Genomic DNA, 20,044 nt, shown 5'->3' on the forward strand with positions numbered 1-20,044 from the left:
TCATTTAAGTGGTCAGTGAAAGTGTTCATCATTTTGGGGAGGCCCAGCTGCTGGAGGCCGGTACCCCTGTCCCACCTGCTTCCGCCCCTGTCATCCCACGTCTCTGGATGAGCTGCTTTCTGCCCTGTGAGCTCTTGCCCATTTCAGCATTTGGGCAAGGACTTGCAGAAGCAAGGGCTTTCTGTAAAACCTGTTTTGTCATTTCTCCAGGGAGCAAGGCAAAAGTAAACTTCTTTATTTCCTGGGCTTCTTTTGAAATAACTGTGGTCACAGAGACATAGTCATAGAAACAGTAATGTTGAGGAAGAAAGAGCGAACACTTTCCCATAGCTTTTCCACTAAGTGTGAGATTTCCAGCGATCTGCAGAAAAAGAATAAGCAGACACAGAGCTTGCACAGAAGGATATAGCACAAGAGACAGAAAATTCGACCAAGGCCACTGTCCACAGAAATCCACAGGGTGGTTTCCAGGACACTGGGCAAATCATGTCAAGGCCCTGTCTCGTCCTGGCAATAATGCACCGAAGGAGCGTGCCTTGTCACCATTTTAACATTTTAACATTAGCGCAGCAATAGGGCCCATGTCATGATTAAATTAGGGTCAGGTACGTTTTCTTGTAACAATGATATCCAGAGGAGGGATTGAAAGTGGAGCCGCTCGAAGATAATCTGCCTCTGGATCTCCCAGGAGAGGACACTGTGCTGATGTGGCTTCGCTACTGAGGGAAGGCCTCCCCAGCCCTCTGATGAGAAGGCACGTCAGACTGTCTCCAGCAGAGGGAAGGAAACAAGTGTGTAGCCAGCCAGGCAGCGAGGCACTGGGATATCCTGCCTTCAACGCCTGGGTGTCTCAGGAGCACAGGCTCTGGGGTTCACGAGTGTTGGTTCTGGAATGGAAGGCTTCCACCCGCTGGACACTGCCAGAACATTCTCTTCTCCGCGACCGGCGTTTGCAGTACATTTGGCCACTGTGTCAGTACCAGGCAAGGTGTTGTGATCACCCAGCGGCCAGCGCCCTGCCCTGCCTGGAGGGGTTCCCCATCCACATGGCTCTTGGCCACATCGCTATGATCTTTCTTTTTCTCCCTCCCAGAAACTATAAGGGGGGATGGTATTGATATTCATGTACCTATGGTATCTTCTTTAACATTATTTCCCCTCCAACATTTTATATGAAAATATTCAACCATAGAGCAACATGGAAAGAACACTCAGATACTCACCACCTAGACTCCACCATTAACTTTTTACTATAGTCACAACTTTTTATTTATTTATTTATTTTTTGCCATGGTGAAATCTAGCCCTAACCCTCCCATGTCTCAGATGGAAACATGGATGGGAATATAATGCAAAAGAGCATCTTAATGCAACTGAGGCGAGAATCCAGGTGTTCTGAGTTGAGGGCAGGTCAAGGGAAAGAAAATGTTCCCTGAGTGGGAGCTAGAAGGTGGGGGTGCCAGGCCAGGCTCCGCGCTAAAAAGCCTGTGTCCCTAAGGGGATCACCATCATTCTCACAGGACGGTCCTCATGCTGACCTTGGATGAAGTGCTCCCTGCAGTCTAGTCCAAGGCAGGGACTGGACCTTCAGTGTGGGACCTTTGGCAGATTACTGGCCTAGATTCTGAGCTGTTGGTTTCTCATTTGGGAAGCGGGGATAACGACACCCACTTCACAAAGCTGTTGTAAGATGACATGAGGTATTGAGATGCTATGAAAATGCCCCCAAATGATGCCTGGCGAGGGTCACCCCTATTGTGAATACAAAAACCTTTGTATGGTGTCCAGCACATGGTCTCACAGAGGGTCCACTTATTATATTGCTGAAGGTACATCTGTTCTGTATTTAGAAACAGTAGTAGTAACAAGAGCAGTAGTTCTTGTAGAGTTAAGTAAACCTGAACCAAAGACAAAAAGAGCCAGAGAGAAAAAAATTTCTCGGTTCACACCCTGAGGATCCTCTGCATGCATCTGTGGAAAGAGCTGTTACATTCATCTCTGTGGATGAGAATTTTCTGGCTTATTGCTTCTCATAAAAGATTGAAGCGATGAGAGCACTGTCCCCTGCGGCCCTTTGGAGAAGGCCTGGGGGCATCATGGCTGTATAGGACACGATTATCGGAGCTCTGCCGTCCTGTGGGGCAACCGCCTTGGGCATGGATGGGCACACTCCCCTCACTCGGTGACTTCCTGCTGATCACCTGGCAGTAGTGACAGTTTGTGCTTGTCATCAGAGGGGGTGGGATCAACTCGAGTCACAGAGGCAGCGTGTTCTTAATTAAGCACCAAGTCAGGATGGCCCTGCAAGCCGGGGAAGGGCTCTCTGTAGCACTTCCGGAGCCCCCAGCTCCTCCTGTGCTGCCGGCTCCTCGGAAATTAGATGCGCCTTGCATGACTTCACGGAACTCTTCGAGGCAAGGAGCCCTCTCGGAGAGGGGGGAATTTATTCTAGGGACTCCTCATCCTTGCTAGGTTTGTCTGCTGCTGTTTGGGGCCGAGAGGCAATATCGCTGACTGTGAGGCTGTCATGATGGGCGACGAGGGAAGGAGTGGAAGTGGGCCAGGTGCCACTGCTGACTCCATCCATGGTGGTTTGACCTGATGGATAATGAAGCCCCGAGAAGGGGGGCAGGACTTTGCGATGAGCTTTCACTGCTTTTATTGGGAAGCTTTGTGTCTAGGTAGGCTCATCTATGGAACAGTTCACGTGTGTAGGGCAGCTTCCAGGAAGAAGTTCGTGCTGTGGGAAGGTCACACAGGTTAGAGAGTTGCACAGCTATGGTTTGGGCTAGAGCATGATATTTCTCGAAATGGTACTCATTATCTTCTTAACAAAAGGCTTAATCTGGTATATCAGTATGGCGCTTCATGCTGTCAGAAATAAACAATTCAGAATGCCTATCACATTGGGGGATTTTTTCCGGAGGGTGTATCTGCAGGTAGGCCTATCGGTGGACCAGTGATGTCCTTAGAGACCCACTTTTTCCCTCTCCCTTTGCTTCCCTTCTTTATGTGAGCTTCATCCCAAGACCAGCTTCTCCCCTGGTGGCAAAATGGCTCTACAGGTTCTAGGAATCGCCTCTTCACCTAGAAGGAGAGAGAAATAGGACATGAGTAGCTCTGTCTAAAGAGTGAGAGGCATTCCTTCCCAGGCTGTTGGCAAACCTCCCCTCAATGTCTCACTGACCTAAATAGGGCCACTTGCCACTCCTGAACCAGTCTTTTTGGTTGGGCCCATCCCTGGAGATGTGGTGGGGTCAAGCTACCCCTTCTCCATAACTTGCTACTGCTACCCAGTTGGGGAAGAGTGGAAGAGGTCTTGAGAAAAGGACCACAGTGTCGATGATATCTACCTTGAGGGCCATTTACCCTACCACTGTGTCTGTGACCCCTCTGCTTTTCCACCACCCACTCATCCTTCTGCCGTAGAGCGACTTGGATGTGATTCCAGGAGTGAAGGGCATGCTTCTCTGTTCTCAGAGTCCCTCATTCCATCACTGCTTCTCAGCCTGTGTGCATATGTGTGTCCTTTTGTTGACCTCTGGTCTCTTGTTTCCTACTTCCTTCACGTTTAGAAACACTGGAAGAGGCCTTTTTTTTTTTTTCTTTCTGGCATCCTGTCAAAGGGCTTCCTGACCTTGGCTGGTGGTGGCTGTGATGGATGGGGTCTCTCTCAGCATTTGAAATGGCAGGGCCTCACCTTGGGAGAGCACTTGGGCTGGAGGGAAGGGTGCAGACAGGTGTGCATGGAGCAAACTGCACTGACTGTGATGAGGAACCACGTGGCAGGTCCTAAATACTGAACCTTGATTGTTGTTTTCGGCGGGACGTTACTGGCAGTCTGCTTTTGTCAGGATTCTGGAAAATAAACAAAGCCTGATTCTTTAGGCAAACACCAAATCCATAGAAGTACACTTGGGGGGCTTCACTGGGGATCAGGGCAAGGGAGGTGTTGCTCTCTGGCTAGAAGGTTAGAAGCAACCCTGCCCATTGCTCAGGTAGCAGATGATAGCCTGGAAGGTCCTGTGTGCATCCTGACCTAGTCTGGCCATTCGTGTATTTTTCTCTCCATCTTTCCTTTCCTGATGCCGATCTCTGACTTGGGACTGAAACCTGAGAGGGAATGAACGGATCCTATCTTTCTTTCCACTCAACCTTGTTTGTCTCCAATGGATGGCTTCAGTTTCCAACTTGGAAAGGGGCAAGCTGTGGGCCAACGAGTAGGAAAAAGTGAGAAGAACCAAGTGGCTTTGTGCTTAAATGAAAACCGCACTGGCTGTCCTCTCTTTGGTCCTGTCCTTCTCATTGTGAGGCATCAAGAGAATATTTTAGTTCTGGCGTCAACTTCCCTGGTGAGAGAAGAGAGAAGGAAAAGAAAACATTATTGGAAAATCTACATATCCATGGCTCTGGACCAGTCACATCTTCCCACTTGCTTCAAGAGGCGTTCTTTCCAAGATGAGGCCAAGGTTACCTTTGGTAGCTGACATCATTTGGTGTCTCTCAGCCTTCCCGGATTCTAGCTGCAGCTGCGGTGGATAGTTTGATGTGAGTTCAGACTCTTGTTGCAGTGGCCTGCAAGCATGGCCCAGGGTCTTTCCCAGCAGGTGGGAGCTGGCTTGGCCCACTCCAAGTACAGCCCAGAATTTGTGGGGGTTCATGCTCCTGGCGCAGCCCTCAGCTAGCAGGCCATGGGAACCACAGCCTTCTTCCTTCAGGTAGGCATCCTGGATGCATCTCTGAGCTTCTAGTGGGTTTGTACCCTAGTTTCCAGCAGAAGCAGCCTCCATAGTGTGTCCTTATATAGCTAGTGTCCCTTTCCCTGTCTTGCTTTCCACTCTGCCTCCCTCCTCTTACTTGGGATCCCCTTCAGAGGAAACTACTTGCACCCAAGTCTTTACCTCAGACTTAGCATTTGGAGAACCCAAAACAGGACACCTCCAACATGGTAGACATTGCATTGCCATCTAAAGCTTTACTGTGGTGTCACAGCAACATTTGAAGCTTTTGTTTGTTTGTCTTGGCCAACCTCTGGCCATTCATTGTCTGGTCCTGGCTGACAGGGTATTTTGGGCGGGTTTGTGCAGACTCTCTTTCTCTACCATCAGTGGCCAGCCTTCATCCCTTGCAGCCTGTACTTGAACCCCTTATTTCCCAAAGTCATCTCAATCCTCATACGATTTCCTAGTGCTCTCTTAGCTTTATTTGGTTCATAGAAACCATTGGGAGGCTCTGTGTTCATGGTAGGATGAAAGACATTTATTCAGAGAAAAGAAGGAGCTGAGAGTGCACCCCATGGACATGGTGTGGATGAAGGCTAGGGAAGTTTTGGGGACTGGCGTGTGATACAGATGTGGAGGTTCTAATATTTTCTTCCCACCCTTCAGTGAGTCATACAGCCCATCCTCTTGGAGTGCATGACTCTGAAGGATGGGAACAGAGGTACCATGGGACCCTGTCAACCTTTGGTCAGATGACTCTACCCTGTATTTAAAAAAATCTCAGCTCAAGGGACTTTAGAGGTTGGATCATTCATGCCTTTCAATTTTCAGATGCAGCAACTGAGATAAAGTGACTTAGCTTCTCCAACAGCCTGGAGCTAGTTATAGAACTGGCATAGAATTCCAAGTCACCAAATGCCCAACATGGTGAATTCCTGTGACCACAAGCCCTGGGGTCTTGGAACAGACCCACTTGCTTTATTTAGTAGGGCAATGAAAGAAGATGGAGCGATTTTGAAAAGAGAAACTCTGAAACCAGGTTGCTGGGGCCAGATCTTTCGAGCCTTTCCGAGGACTCTGAAGATGGATCTGGGGAGGCAGACATGGCAGGAAGTGTCTCAGGGCACCCGCCCAGGACCATGGGGGCCAAAACACCATCTCTGGCCGCGGTTCATGTGGTGCTCCATGAGGGGCCTTTCCAGTCTCTGAGGGTGTTGAGGGGTCCCTGCATTTCTGACTTCAGAGGTGGAGAGACCAAGCTGGGAACCGTACTGGGAACTGTGTAGGCACGCAACGATGTCTGTGAACAAGTTAGCAGTAAAATAGTGCACACAAGTCAGCTGTTTAAATGCAGCATTTCATGCAGTATGAGTCTGAGGTGGGCCCTGGAAGCTGCATTTCTAGCAAGCTCCCAGGCAACGCTTTCGTGGCTGGTCCCAGGACCTCTTTGAGGAGCAAGGCTGTAATGTGAACAGTTTTGTCCAGAAACCTGGAAATCCTGAATTTCTGGTTCAGGATTGCCACTAAAATTCTTGGCCTGTCATTGAAACATAATCCCCCTGGTCAAAGGGCATGACCCCTGAGGGATGATACAGAATCCCCCCGGGGATCTTTTCCTAGGGATTTGTGGATTACTCCCAGTCCTGCCCAGATGGTGGCTTGAGTGAAGCACAGTAACACTGTGGCTCTCCAGCATCACCTGAGTTCCAGGCCAGGCAGACACAGGGAGGAGGAAAACACAAGCAGGCTGGGTATTCCTGGAGCTTACATACAGATTGGAGGGTGGGGAGGAGCAATAAGGACAGATTATGATTCTGTCTGTGATATGTAATCTGAAGGAGGAGTAGCTCCTTTTCTGGGAGCTTGTGGTGAGAGAGGTCCTGGAAGATCAGGGAGGGCTGCCTGGAGGAAGGGCTTCCCTCTGGAAGCAGTGAGGGACTCAGTCTCACAACCAGGCCTGCCTTGTTTGGCCATGGCGGAGTCTGTATCTGGGGCTGATTTGGACTCTTGGTTCATGCCTTTGGTGGTACCTTGGGCAGGCCCTTGTCCCCAAGGCCACTCTTGCAGGAGCTAAGTCAGCCTCTGTGGGCCTGGGGTGGGTGTGTGAGCTGGGCTTGGGGTGAGGAGGGAAGGGAAGGTGCAGCAGGGGTGGGGACTTTGCAGCGGAGTAGAGAGATAGCTGGGCCTTCCTTTGCCCCTCCTATGGGTTCGTTTGCCTAGGGACTGGTAATGGGACCGGTCTTTCTGATGAAGGACGTAATTGAACACCACAGCATGGTCTGAAGCCCCAGCAGTCTGCTGTGTGCTCCCTGCCCTCCCTTTCTCCATTGGAGGCCCTGGCTTTCCTGCACCCCTCAGTCTAGCAGTGGCAGGCAGGGACCATTTCCCTCTGCCCTGCAGGCTCCCTGTGTGTGTTATGCTGAGAAGACTGCCCCTTGTGCCCTGGGAGCAACGGCTTAGGCTCCAGTGTGCCCCATGTGGTTTCTGGCTCTCCGGGCTTGAGATCCGCATTTCCATCCAGCCCCCAGGAGGTGCCCATGCTGTAGCTAACCGACCACCCTGCAAGAGACCTCCAGAGAACAGGGCATCAATGGCAGTGCCTGCCTCTGGGGCAGGTGTTTCGAGGTTACTCTTCCCTTCTGAGTGAAAGGGTGGCCCAGTGGTGGGACCAAAAGGCTTCCACTTTCAACAGGGTTTTCGTTGAGGTGTTAAATGCCTCAGTGCTGGGAGGTTTAAATTCAGTGTGAAAGCTGTAGCCTGTGAATGCCGTATGTGGTTGGAGTGCAGGAGAGGGGAGATCTTGACCCAGCGCACTGGGTTCTCAGGGTCCCCCACGCATCGGACAGTGTGTATAAGCAGCTAGAGAGAGGAGAAGTTTAAATAGAGTGTGTGCCCTTCCCGCCGCAACAAGGCCTCTGGATCTGCCCTTCTCTGTTTTTCTTTAAGCTTGAGGCAATGGAGAAGAACCAGTGCACAGCCTGTTCAGCCTCTGGCTTCTTCCTCTCCTGGTGGTTTTGGAGAGCTCACAACCTCTCCACAGTTCGTGTTCCTTTCCAAGGACCAAGAACAGTACAGAGACACACTCTTCTTTCAGCTAGAAAATCCATGTGAAAATCCACGTGCAGAAAACCGGCGCCTCCATTGCCCCTTCTTCACCCCCAGAGGGTGAGAACCACTGGGCTCACCCTCGAGAGACTCTAGGAGTGGGGTCAGGAAGGGGGCCATGTGGAGGGTGCTGCTGGGGGCCGGCAGATTTCACCCCTGCTCACCGAGTCTGCAGAAGGCGGTCTGCTGGCTGCGGGCTTATGCAAACCTGACCTCCGACCCCGGGGTGAAGACCCGGGGCGCAGAGAGTGGAGACAGCTGTGTAAACTGCGGGGTGGGGTATTTATAGCCATGGTGAGGAGCGCTGAGCCAGCCTAGAGAGCCAGAGCCAGTTACTGCGGCCATTGGCTACGTCTCTTGTTCTCTGTTAACTGAGTTTTCTGGACATTATTTCTTCAGTTTTTGTATTAGGCATTCCAGACTCAGTTTCCTCATCTGCACATGGGGGGCTATTGCCCCAATCCTCTGGGCATTTCAGAGTGGTGGCTGTCTCCATCCAGTGTTCAAGAAGAAGTGCAGTATTCCAGTTTTCAGGGAGGGGAGAGTTAACACAGCCTCTCAAAGTGAGCCTTGCTGACCCCTTGAGGGTGTGTCCCCTGGGCTCCCGGAGCTCTGGGACAAGGTGGGATGCGCATACCTGGGCTTGGGAGTCAGATCTGGGCTTGAGTCCTGGTTTGGCCGCTCAGCCCCATCAGCAGCAGCAGCGGGGCGGTGGAAAGGCTGCGGAGAGCATGGGGTGGTGTGGTGCATAGGCAAGGGGCACACAGGCCAGTCGTGATGCTGCTGCAGCATGCCCGCCCGTCTGCTGCCTGCCTGTGTGTCTGCGGGAGTCCCCTCCTCAGAGAGCAGACGGCCCGCCTCTCCAAGGGGTCTGGGGCCAGTATTTGGGAAGGATGGAAGACCCGTGGACAAGGGTACACACAGGAGAAAGCATGTTAATCTTTGGGAGAAGGCTGAGATCTGGGGGACCCAAGGAAGTCCATTCTTGGTGTCAGAAAACTTTGGGTTCTCCAAGCCCCAGTCCCAGGGAGGAAGAAAGGGTGGGGGAAGAGAGTGCGAGTGAGGGGGGGTTGGTAAGAGCAGGAGAGGGTGAGCACACAGCTCTGTAATGGAAACTTGGCACCCAGCCTCCACTTCTTTCCTTCCTTAGCGCATGTGGCTTGAGTCTCGGGTTGAGAACGTCTTCCCCTTTCAGCAGGCACCCCGCACGGTCTCCATGGCCCACTCCTGTCCCCCCTTCTCAGGGCCTGCAGTCATCCATGCTGCCTTCGCCGGTGACACATGACATGTGAGCCTCCTGCCTCCCTCCTCACACGCCCCCTCCCCCCGGACTAATTAGGCCAACATGCAACTTCCAGGGCCCGGCAGATGAGGAGCCAAGAATGCGGTGGACAGGCGCCAAGTGTTTTTGTTGACATTGCTCAAGTGCAGCTTTGTGGAGCAGCCTCTGCCGGAGCAGAGAAGTCCAAGGAAGCCGGAGATGAGTGAAGGGAGAGCAGGGAGAAACCCAAGTGGGTGCCTCTTCCATTCCCCTCTGCCTTCCCCACGGCCCACTCTCTGCCCCTCCTAAATGCAGCAGTAGAGCCCTCCCAAGTCATGACCCATGGGACCGGCTTAGTCTGTAAGAAGGCCACACTGAGTGGAGCGCCATGCATTCACTGGGGTTTTCGGAGCCGTTTTCTTTTCTGTTTGTGGTGGCTTCGTGCAGTGCATGCCTCGCCACTGTTCCTGATTGTTTCCAAGGAAATGACCTTTTTGGAAGTAGGTTTAGGGAGACTGTCTTCACCCCTAACCTGTTAAAAGGTTCAGGCTGCATTGGTGACCTGCCTCACTGTAGCTGAATAATGCAAACCAGGTGGACTGCATCTTCCCCAGGGATCAACCTGAATGTGGCCATTGGGTCACCAGACCTGGGTTCAAATCCCCATTCTGCCCCTCATTGCTTGCCACGGGACCTTGGGTGAGTCTTTGAACCTCTTTGTGCTTTGATTTCCTTATTTGCAAATGGAGCTAATAGCTCAAAATAAGACTGCTGTTAAAATGAAACATGGATGGAGTGGAAAGTTCTTCACACGTAATAGACACTCAATTAATGGAAGCCATAACAGTTATTAAATGGTAGTTGGTGTAGCTGGCTATGGATTGGCTCTGATTTTAGGCAAATCTTTTCTACCCTGACTTATTTACTCCAGAGGTAGGTCGACCGAGCACCAACTGCCCCTGCCTACCTCACCGGAATATTGTGAGGACAAATGGAGTGGGGTATGATATTGTTACACTTGCTTCTCTGTGGGGAAGGAAGTGAATGCCGTACTAGCTGTCATCACTCTGATTTTCTCAGACTCTGGTCTCTGCATTAGTAGTTCAGTGGTTAGTGGTCAACTATATTTTTGTTGAGATAAAAATTTGTAGGTTTTGGAATCCAGAGGTGCTGCCTTAATAGTCTCTAATGCCTGAAGATATTGAATCATTATGTAAAAAAAAATCCTCTAATTTTCTGCTACAATAGCTGGCTTTATTTTTACATCTCTTAATTGGTATCAGCTTTTCTTTCAGAATTACAGAACCATGGAAACTTGGCCTGAGAAAGAACTTTGGAAGTCATTGGAAGGGACACTTGCTTCTTTGCAAATCTTTGGAGTCTTCCTAAACATTCGGATTGCAGTACCACAAAGCACTCTTCTCTGACCCTGATTATGACAGCAGGACAGTGGCCAATCTGTGGATCCATAGCGCCACTACCTTTGGATCCCATGCAGGCTGGGAAATGCCATTGGTGCCCTGCCTGTATCTCTTTTTCATTCTTGCCTCTTCAGTGCTCGCTGGTGCTTGTTTAATGGTTAGCAGCTACATCTCTTTGTTGAAGGCCTTTTCCTGGGCGCTAGAGCCCACCGCAGACACCCACGTGCCAGGTTGAGGTGCCAGGGAATTCATGTCCCCTGGGAAGAGCCTTCAACCGTTGGCAGACCAGGAATAGGTGGATACATACCTAAGCTTGCTCACCCCTGAAGGTCTGAGATACCTGTCTACTCTGACCCCCAGAGCTGTCCAGGGAAGCCAAGCTCTAGTTGTCTCATTTTGGTGACTGGCTTGAAGTGTACCGTCTGTTGGCTGGCGCCCCTTCCCTGTCCCATGTTCCTGTTCCCCTACAGGTGCTTCCTGGGATCACCCCTACCCCCTATAGGAAACACCTATGTTCAGATCCTCATTTCCGGGGCTGCTGTGGAAACCCAGCCTGAGACAAACAGGTTGTCTTTCTCCACACTTGCAGATCGTTTGTGGTAATATGGTGCTATATTCACATTTTAGGGCTGCTTGTTGGATTTTCAGGCCACTGACCTTATTGTTTCTTCAGGAGTTTTTGAAATTTTTTTCTCTGCTTGTCACCATTCTTAATCTTAAGAATTAACTGTTGAGGTTAACCAGACGACACACATGCCTTGCTTTCACCTTGAATCATCTCTGGTACTGTTCTCTTAGTTATGACTAAACTGATGTATGTGCCCACCATGTAGGCTTCTGCATTTCAGACTCTAAACTGATTGTTTATTCTAGTTAGGCTCCACATTCTGCATTTTTTTGTGAATATGCCTAAAATAGCTCTTCTGGCTAATGTGTGTAAGTTGTAATGAGGAGACTTGATGATTTTATATCTGAGAGCAAATTCCGTTTGACTGAGGAGGACCTCAGTGCGTGAGCTGCTGTGTTCTGTGGCTCACGTGAGATGCCTGCAAGCATTGTGATTTCCAGAAACTTCCACAAGTCTTACTTTGTCCATCCCCAAAGTGGGAATAGTTATTTCTTTTTTTTTTGTTAATTTTTTATTATGTTAGTCCCCATACAGTACATCCTTAGTTTTTGATGTAGTGTTCCATGATTCATTGTTTGCATATAACAGCCAGTAATCAAATCGAAAAATGGGCAGAAGATATGAACAGACACTTTTCCAAAGAAGGCATACAAATGGCTAACAGACACATGAAAAAATGTTCAAAATCATTAGCCATCAGGGAAATTCAAATCAAAACCACATTGAGATACCACCTTACGCCAGTTAGAATGACAAAAATTGACAAGGCAGGAAACAACAATTGCTGGAGAGGATGTGGAGAAAGGGGAACACTCTTGCACTGTTGGTGGGAATGCAAGTTGGTACAGCCACTTTGGAAAACAGTGTGGAGGTCCCTCAAAAAGTTAAAAATAGAGCTACCCTATGATCCAGCCATTGCACTACTGGGTATTTACCCCAAAGATACAGACATAATGAAGAGAAGGGCCATACGCACCCCAATGTTCATAGCAGCATTGTCCATAATAGCTAAATCGTGGAAGGAGCCGAGATGCCCTCCAACAGATGACTGGATTAAGAAGATGTGGTCCGTATATACAACGGAATATTACTCAGCCATCAGAAAGAACAATTACCCCACATTTGCAACAACATGGACAGGACTGGAGGAGATTATGCTAAGTGAAATAAGTCAAGCAGAGAAAGACAATTTTCATATGGTTTCACTCATTTATGGAACATAAGAAATAGCAGGGAGATCGGTAGGAGAAGAAAGGGAAGAATGAAGGGGGGGTAAACAGAAGGGGGAATGAACCACGAGAGACTATGGACTCTGGGAAATAAACTGAGGGCTTCAGAGGGGAGAGGGGTGGGGGATTGGGAATAGTTATTTCAAGACATACTTACTGAGCACCTCCTCTGAGTCAGGAGTAATTTGGTGTTAGAGAGACAACAGTGGACAGAGTGGACAACATCCTTGTGCCCTCTTTCTTTCCCAAGCAGTGTTGTGAGGTTCAAATTCAACAATGAAGGTGAAGCCATTTGGGAAACTAAAATCACCATGGAAATAGAGGAATGGGTATTATGACCTTCAGCTCTTCATTGCCCATTTCAGAACACCACCCTGATATGACTAGATGGGATGCACGCTCCAGCCTTTCATGAAGTCCACCCGGCATGAATTAGGCCCTTATCTTGTACTTAGATCCATTTTCTGCCCACAGCAAGTCTGGACACTCAAGGGGTGTCCCTTGCCTCATGGCACATCTTTCTTTAGTGCTGTGCTGCCAGAAAGACCATCTTTCCTTGCTTTTTCCACATCCCAGTGGCCCTCTGATGTCCAGTTCTGTTGGTTCTTGCATTCTGTCTTACTTGATTTGTCCATAGTGGTCAAGGCCATTGGCCACTCTTGCAATTCCCTTTCTGCTGACCTTGTCTTATGCCATTTCCCATCCTCTTCCCCTTCCTTTCATGATCCACTTCTGAATTCTTTTAGTCTACTTGCTCTCTGAAGTAATGTTGAGTTCCCCACGACCTCTTCTCTTCTCTTTAGTCCCCTCCCCTCTTCCAGAAGACCCCATACATCATGTCTCATACTCTTCCCTGTTTGCTTATGACCCTCCTGATGCTGTCTGTAGCTTAGCTTACTCCCCTGAGGTGTCTCCACCCACACACACACTGGCAGCTTACCTCCCTTTCCGTGCTCTGCAGACACTTCAAGCTCAACAGGTCCTTAACGGAACGTGCTCCGTTCTCCTCTCTGATGTGCCCTTCATCTTTGTTCTTTCTCCTGGTGCGTCGGTCCCTACAGTTGTCTCAGCTGGAGACCTCAGCACTGTTAATGCTCATCCCATAATGCATTCAGTGGTTCAGCGTTTCCATATTTGTGCTTTCATCTCTTGTGTATGGAAGTCTTGTTATTTGGCGTTCACTGGCCCAGACTCTAGGGATGTTCGCATGGTTCCCTAGCTAGGGCAAGCCTCCAGAAGCAGCTCCTGAGAAAGTGTTCAGCTGTGGGAGCTGTATTTGGGAGAAGTAAATGTTGGTGGGCTTGAGACAGTCATGCTGACTTCATGGACCTAATTGTGCCCATCTCTTCCCAAATCCGTGTTTAGTAAGATCACATGGGCCATGTTGAAATTGGCCATGATGAGAATATTTACACTCTGGAAATTGGCCAGGGGCTCCAAACCAGGACTTTTCCCCCCAGAGTTGGTGGTTAAACATTTTTCAGCATGTTACTGGGAGTGAGGAATTAAGGCAGGGAAGGACAGCTGTTAATATATTGTGTTTTATCAGGAGAGTTCTACTGTAGACAACTGGAGCATAATCCCAGTGGAGAAAAATCTGTAATCCAGTTTAGAATAGACACTTCACAGTCATCCCACTGGAGCAGGTGAGGTAGTAATACACCAGTCCCTACCAGTCAGTGGCTGAGGGCAGCCTCTGTTGGGCCCAGCAGGATCCAGCAGCCAGAGGAAGCCCGCAGGCAGTCAGAGGCCACATGGATGGATATGGTGATAAGGCCCAAGAGGGGAGGGATAGGCTCATCATTGAGCACGTGGTGGCTGATGAAGGCACTGGAGATTCAGCATTGGGAAAGGCCAGAACCCAGCTGTTAGTGATGTGTGGTTATGCTCTTCTTCTCCCTAGACCTCGACTTCATGGACCTCCTAGGGGAAGACCGACAATGGACAGTGGGGAGGAAGTTAATGCAGGTGAACGACACTCTGACTTCAGAAGATGCAGGACTCCGAAGCAGCAAGAACTGCACTGAACCAGGTAACAGTCACAGCTGCTGCTGTGGGCAGTGGCTGCCATTTTCTCTGGTTATGGCTAAGCAAGAGCTGGACTCCATCCTTTCCCTTTGAGTTCTAACCCAGAGAGATCATAGGGACATTTAGGGCAGGTGTCTAAGAAACTGAAAGGTGATATTCCCAGGGACCATTCAGGTGTGATTCTACCTCTGTATTGTTTTTCGAGGGCATGGGTGAAAAGGTAAGTCAAAGTCAGTGATTCTCCTAATTCTGTGCTATCAAATGTGGAGGCTGGTGCTCTCAAGTGGGAAACTGAGTTGGGAGCAGGATGGGTGAGGATGTTCTCTGGCCATCTTTGCTTTGATCCCTGGAATCCTCTCTGGCTGGTTTGTAAGCAGGAGCCTTGTTTCTGTCTCACTAAAGACACAGGGGTTGAACCATATCTTTAACTGTGTTGGTTGGTCTTCTTGGAAGAAGTGAATATTCATTTATCAGATGTCATGTTTGATATCTGTTGTGTCTTTCCTCAGAGAGATATGGAACATTTTATCTCCAATGTATTGAACTTGAAAGGAAAGCAAACACAAAGGGAATGAAGGGGACTTGGAATTGTCAGAACTCAGCTCACCAAATCTCAGGAAAGGCGAGCATCTTCTGGATGGATGAGGGCCTTGCTAGTTTAGACCAGGGGTCAGCGAACTTGACTCACAAATGGCCAGACAGGAAGTGTTTTAGCTTTTGCAGGATATATGCCATGTCTATAGTTTTTGTTTTTTAAAACACCCTTTTATAACCCTTTACACATTTAAACACCATTCTTCGCTCACAGATGGTACAGAATAGGCACTGAGTGGTATTAGGCATGTGGCTGTACCTTGCCAACCCCGACTTGGGCTCTTTGGCTCTCTGGACCTCCTGTCTGTGTGTGGTGGGAACTTGGGCCCCATGCGTGCCCCCTCTGAAGGGTCGGGCTCAACCATGTGTTGATACCACATCCAAAGGCCAGTCTCATTTTTAGTGTCTCGCTGGAAAGATATAAACAGTCTTCATTGCAGCTGAATGAACCTTAGACCTTTGAGAACAGAAGGTGCTCTGTGAAGTTGTACGTCTACCTTTCTCTGGGGGGGAGGGTGGGTAGGGGTGTCCTTCACCACCATACTAGAATTTTAATAGTGCATTCCCAAGCAGAGCTGGAAAGATTTAAAACTAGATTACCAGCGCCCACCCCCACCCCAAACCCACAACAACCCACAATGCTACGTAATCTGTATTCCTCAAGCTGGAGAATTCAGGGATTACTGTGGCTATTATTAAATGCTCTGAAGGAACACCCTTGAAGGTTAGTAAGCACATGGCTGCTCTGTGAAGTAGAACAAATATGGGTGTGATGGGTTTGAGTGCCGCACTGAGCCAACAGAGCCCTTTGTAGAGAGATGTACCAAGAACCCTGGTTGCTGATCTGGTCATGTAGCCAAATATTTTTCTGTATCTTCCTATAACTAAGAGGCAGGTGGTCAGCGAGATGTCAGAAGACAGGAAATACAGCATTAGGGAGGCCAGTTGGCACCTTTGGTATACCTTTGGTATGGGGAAGAAGGGAGTCACATGCAGTACAGTGACTGGCTCTAGGTTGACGTCAGCCACCACGCTCAGAGCCAGTGGTGATGGAAGGGGCTTCTGTTCCCTGTTGAGGAATGTGTGTTGGGGAAGGTGGTGCTGTCTCTGTGAGTGGCATTGTTCATTGTATCGAGAAGTGTCTTTCTCAGAGTGACAGGTGTAGAAGAATAAAGCACATTAAAAGCCCTTGCAAGAGAGGAAATGACTCAGCTCCCAGGTAGAAAAGATGTCCAGGTTTTTAAAAAGAGCACCAGGCTAGCCCCTGCTGGTGTTGGCAGGGAAGGCACAGGGGGAGAGAAGAGGAAGGGTTTCTAGAGGGCAGTGGAAGGAGTGAACAAGAGCTCATAATGCTGCGTAGAGCTAGTCCAGAAAGAATAAAGACCTAGAAGGAACATTCTTGATGTCTTTGTTTGGGGGCTATGGGAACTGGGTTTGATTTCTGGGGTCCTTGACTCCGAGCCAAAGGCTACATACAAAGAAGGTGATCATGCCTGAAACAGGAGGGGTCTTTTTTAAGTCCTGACACAGCAGGGGCCTGCCTGGAGTCTCTGTTCTTCACCAATCCTGCTTTGACCACCCCAAGCTACTGTGACCATTGTTTGCTGAATGTTTATGATACAAATGTCTCTAACTGTGCTGTCCAATATAGACACTCTGTGGTGACTTAAAGTCAAATTAATTCAAATACATAAAAAATTCAGAATCTCAACTGTGCTGGCTACATGTCAAATACCTAATAGCTGTGTGTGGCTCGTGGCTACCATATTGGAGTGCACAGATAATAGACCATATCTATCATCACAGAAAGTTCTATTGGACAGGCAGGTCTAGAACTTCCAGTTGTCTTTGGACATATCTCCTGCCTTCCCAGCTTAATTATAAGCACCTCAAGGTTATCAAGCGGACATGTAGATTTGAGAGCCCCATCTCTTCCTGGGTTTTTGGGGTCACCCTCACCTGGATTTGAATCCCAGCTTAGAAGCTGTGGGCTTTGGGCAAAATAGGCTTTCTGAGCCTCTGTCTGCTTCTGTGAGAAACTGAGGTAATCACTCTGACCTTTCATGACTATTGCGAGGATTGGTAACGAAGTCATAAGGTATGACCAGCTTAGTGCCCTGTGTGTGATAGTTCTATAGTAGGAGCTCACTCGTGAATTTCTCACTGTCTGCTGGGGGCAGCCGTCCCTCCATTACTGGTGGGTCATGGAACTACCTTCTCCAGCCCTTCCTCACAGGAGTGGGCACATTCGGCCCATCTGGTTCTGTCAATAGACCATGTCCTCAGGTGGCCTGGGGTCCGCGCAGTTAGGAAAGTGGGCTGAGAGGTTCAAGCACTCTTTCCTAATACAGACAAGCTTGAAAGATCCTGCCACCATAATGAGCATAGCACCTCTGAGGAACGTTCTCTTTCTACGAGAACATGGTCGAAACATGACCACAGACACATGTGACCCCCAGTAACCTTGGTGCTCTTTCCAGAATGCTGTTGGAAGTCTGCTTCTCAATCTACACGGAACAGATATTTTATGCAAAAATGTCGAGAGCAACAGCACTCGTAAGGTCAGGATTTGGAAGTAGTATTCATCTTCCCTATCTCTTAGCTTACTGTGGGACGGCAGGACTGAGCTGGGCTGAGCCAAGGCCCAGTTGCCCAGGTTTCTGTAAGAGGTCAGAGCAACCCTGTAAGCAGTGAATATTGCTTGTATGGGTTGAATGCAGTAGTGTCCTTTCTCAAAAGTCTTCAATGTTGGGGCTAGGAAGAGAGCCATGTGGTTTCTGGACCAGCCTCCCTTCCGCTTTGTGATGTCAGTAGAACAAGAGTCTACTTCCAAAGATGATGGATCGAGCTTCCCTCTGTGCTCAGAGGGGTGATTATTTACTCAGGGACCTGAGTACTTGGGGTGCCAGCATGTGCTGTGGCCATGTGAATAATGGTGCCAAGGTCATAGGCAGGAGTTAATTTGGCTCTTGTCATAAGGTACACCTAGTGCTACTAGTCATGTCACTGGGCTTCTCAGACTGTGTTCTTGGAACCCCTGTCTTTAGGTGCCATTAGAGTAAGTAGATTCTGAGCCTGGAGATGGAATGACGTCCATCCTGGTCATATTCTCTCTTCAGGATGGGGGGGATGGTTTGCTCCTCAGATGTCAATTTCCTCATCTATGAAATAGAACTGCAACTAGTTTATCCTTTCTACTCCTTCCACTGTACAAATCCAGTAGTTCCACAACATTTCAAGAAGAGAGATTCATGAAAACCCAAGATGCCCTGCTCCACTTTCCTGAATAACTTCTTTGCATTTGCAGAATTCCATGTCGTACCTCACCCCTTCCTTGGACCCTCTTTCCCCTCTCCTCTTCTGCTCTACCCCTTCCCTGCCCTGTCCCCCATCTCCCTCTTTGCCTTCCTCTTAAAAACAGGTGCCCAGAGCACCCGCCCAGGGGACCATCAGGTTGTAGGGTGCTCAGTATAGTGTCAGTGCGATCTTTGGTTGGTGTGGGAACGTTAAGATGACACATTCTTCATATGACAGCTGCCACTATAAAGACATGTTGTTTTGCAGTATTTTGGATTTTTTTTTTTAAATGGCATTCTTCCCTTGCCCCTCCAAGACATAGTTTTGGTGGAAATTGGTAATTTTTTGTGCCTCCAGAACTGCGTGAAAAAGACTAAGCTCTGGGCTCCAATTTTTCTGCAATCGTTCCAGTCCTCTGTGAATTTTTAAGGTTGTTTTCTTAGCCTGACACTGCCGATTTCATCTAGAGCCTGGAAACATATTGTTTTTTGGCAAATAACACTTGAAACTGTTTACTCAGATGACCTATTAAGTGAAATTTAACTTTGAATAAATTTTATCCATGGAAAATTAAGTTAGCTAAATGTAATATTGAGAGTGGTGGACAACTGTAGCAGGAATGAACTCTTTGTAGTATTTATTTGTACACTTTGCAGAATTTTATTTATATACTTCGCAGTCTGTCTCCAGAAAAATCTATCATCTTTTGGTTTTTAGTTCTTTGATGTTTTAAGGAAATGAGCTTTTCCTCAAAGTGCCTCCTTCAAATAAACTTTGGAAGAAAGAGCTATTTAAAATGATAGCCTTTGGCATGGGCTTCACTCTGAGATCACGGGATGTACTTTTGAAAAAGGGCTCATCTCTCTCTCTCTCTGTCTCGCCTTACTTGGGTCTAAGATCCTTGGGCCTGTGCTATAGGCACCTATGGGGCACACCGGTAGTGTTTACTGGATCAGGTATCTATTGGACTATCCAGAAAGCACATGATCTGAGAGTCAAATATGAGTTGTTGTAGAGGAGGGAAGCCAGAGGTCCATGTAAGAGAAACAATATGGGTAAGGTCAAGGGGTGAGTATGGCCACAGACTGGCAAGCAGCGTAGACTGATTCATGGTGTAGGTCATGAGAAAGTTAAGTGTTGGGATCCTACTTTTTTTTTTTTTTTTTTGACTTTAAACCATAACATCAAGGCCAGTTGGTCTAGGGAGGTAGGTGGGAGGATGGGTGAAATAGGTGATGGGGATTAAGGAGTGCGTTTGTTGAGATGAGCACTGGGTGATGTATGGAAGTATTGAATCAGTATAGGTATGCTTGAAACTAATATTAACGTGGTGTGTTCATTAACTGGAATTTAAATAAAAACTTAAAAAAAAAAAGGGCCAGTTGGTCTATAATCACAGGGCTGGGCATGACTGATCTACAAAGCATGAGAAGTCCAAATCTCTCATCTTTCATGTGAAAAAAAAAAAAAAAAAGATCCGGAGGATATGAGTGACTTGCCTAAAGTCACAGCACTTGTCAGAAGCAGAGTAGAGTGCCCTCCCAAACTGCCATGCATACTCAATACATATTGATAATTAGATTGAAAGCCTGACATTTGCATGATTTAGGGTAGGACTATCCTGTAGAATTAGAATACAGGCTACAGATATAGTTTTTAATTTTCTAATAGCTTTGTTAATAAGGTAAAAAGAAGCAGGTGAAATTAACTTTAATCATACATTTTAGGGGCGCCTGAGTGGCTCATTTGGTTAAGTGTTG

General features: G+C 48.3%; 1 protein-coding gene across 1 annotated transcript in view; it reads left to right on the top strand.

Annotated features, from left to right (window-relative positions):
- The window catches only part of SLC24A3 (solute carrier family 24 member 3), a 472,071-nt gene that overhangs the window by 45,616 nt on the left and 406,411 nt on the right, over nucleotides 1-20,044 (top strand). Inside the window, exon 2 of the mRNA XM_026502959.4 lies at nucleotides 14,269-14,397. Coding sequence (XP_026358744.2) covers nucleotides 14,269-14,397 — 129 coding nt within the window. The remainder of the gene's footprint in view (nucleotides 1-14,268; nucleotides 14,398-20,044) is intronic.

The sequence above is a fragment of the Ursus arctos genome, unplaced genomic scaffold, assembly GCF_023065955.2.
Source record: "Ursus arctos isolate Adak ecotype North America unplaced genomic scaffold, UrsArc2.0 scaffold_16, whole genome shotgun sequence".
In the NCBI taxonomy this organism is placed as follows: Eukaryota; Metazoa; Chordata; class Mammalia; order Carnivora; family Ursidae; genus Ursus; species Ursus arctos.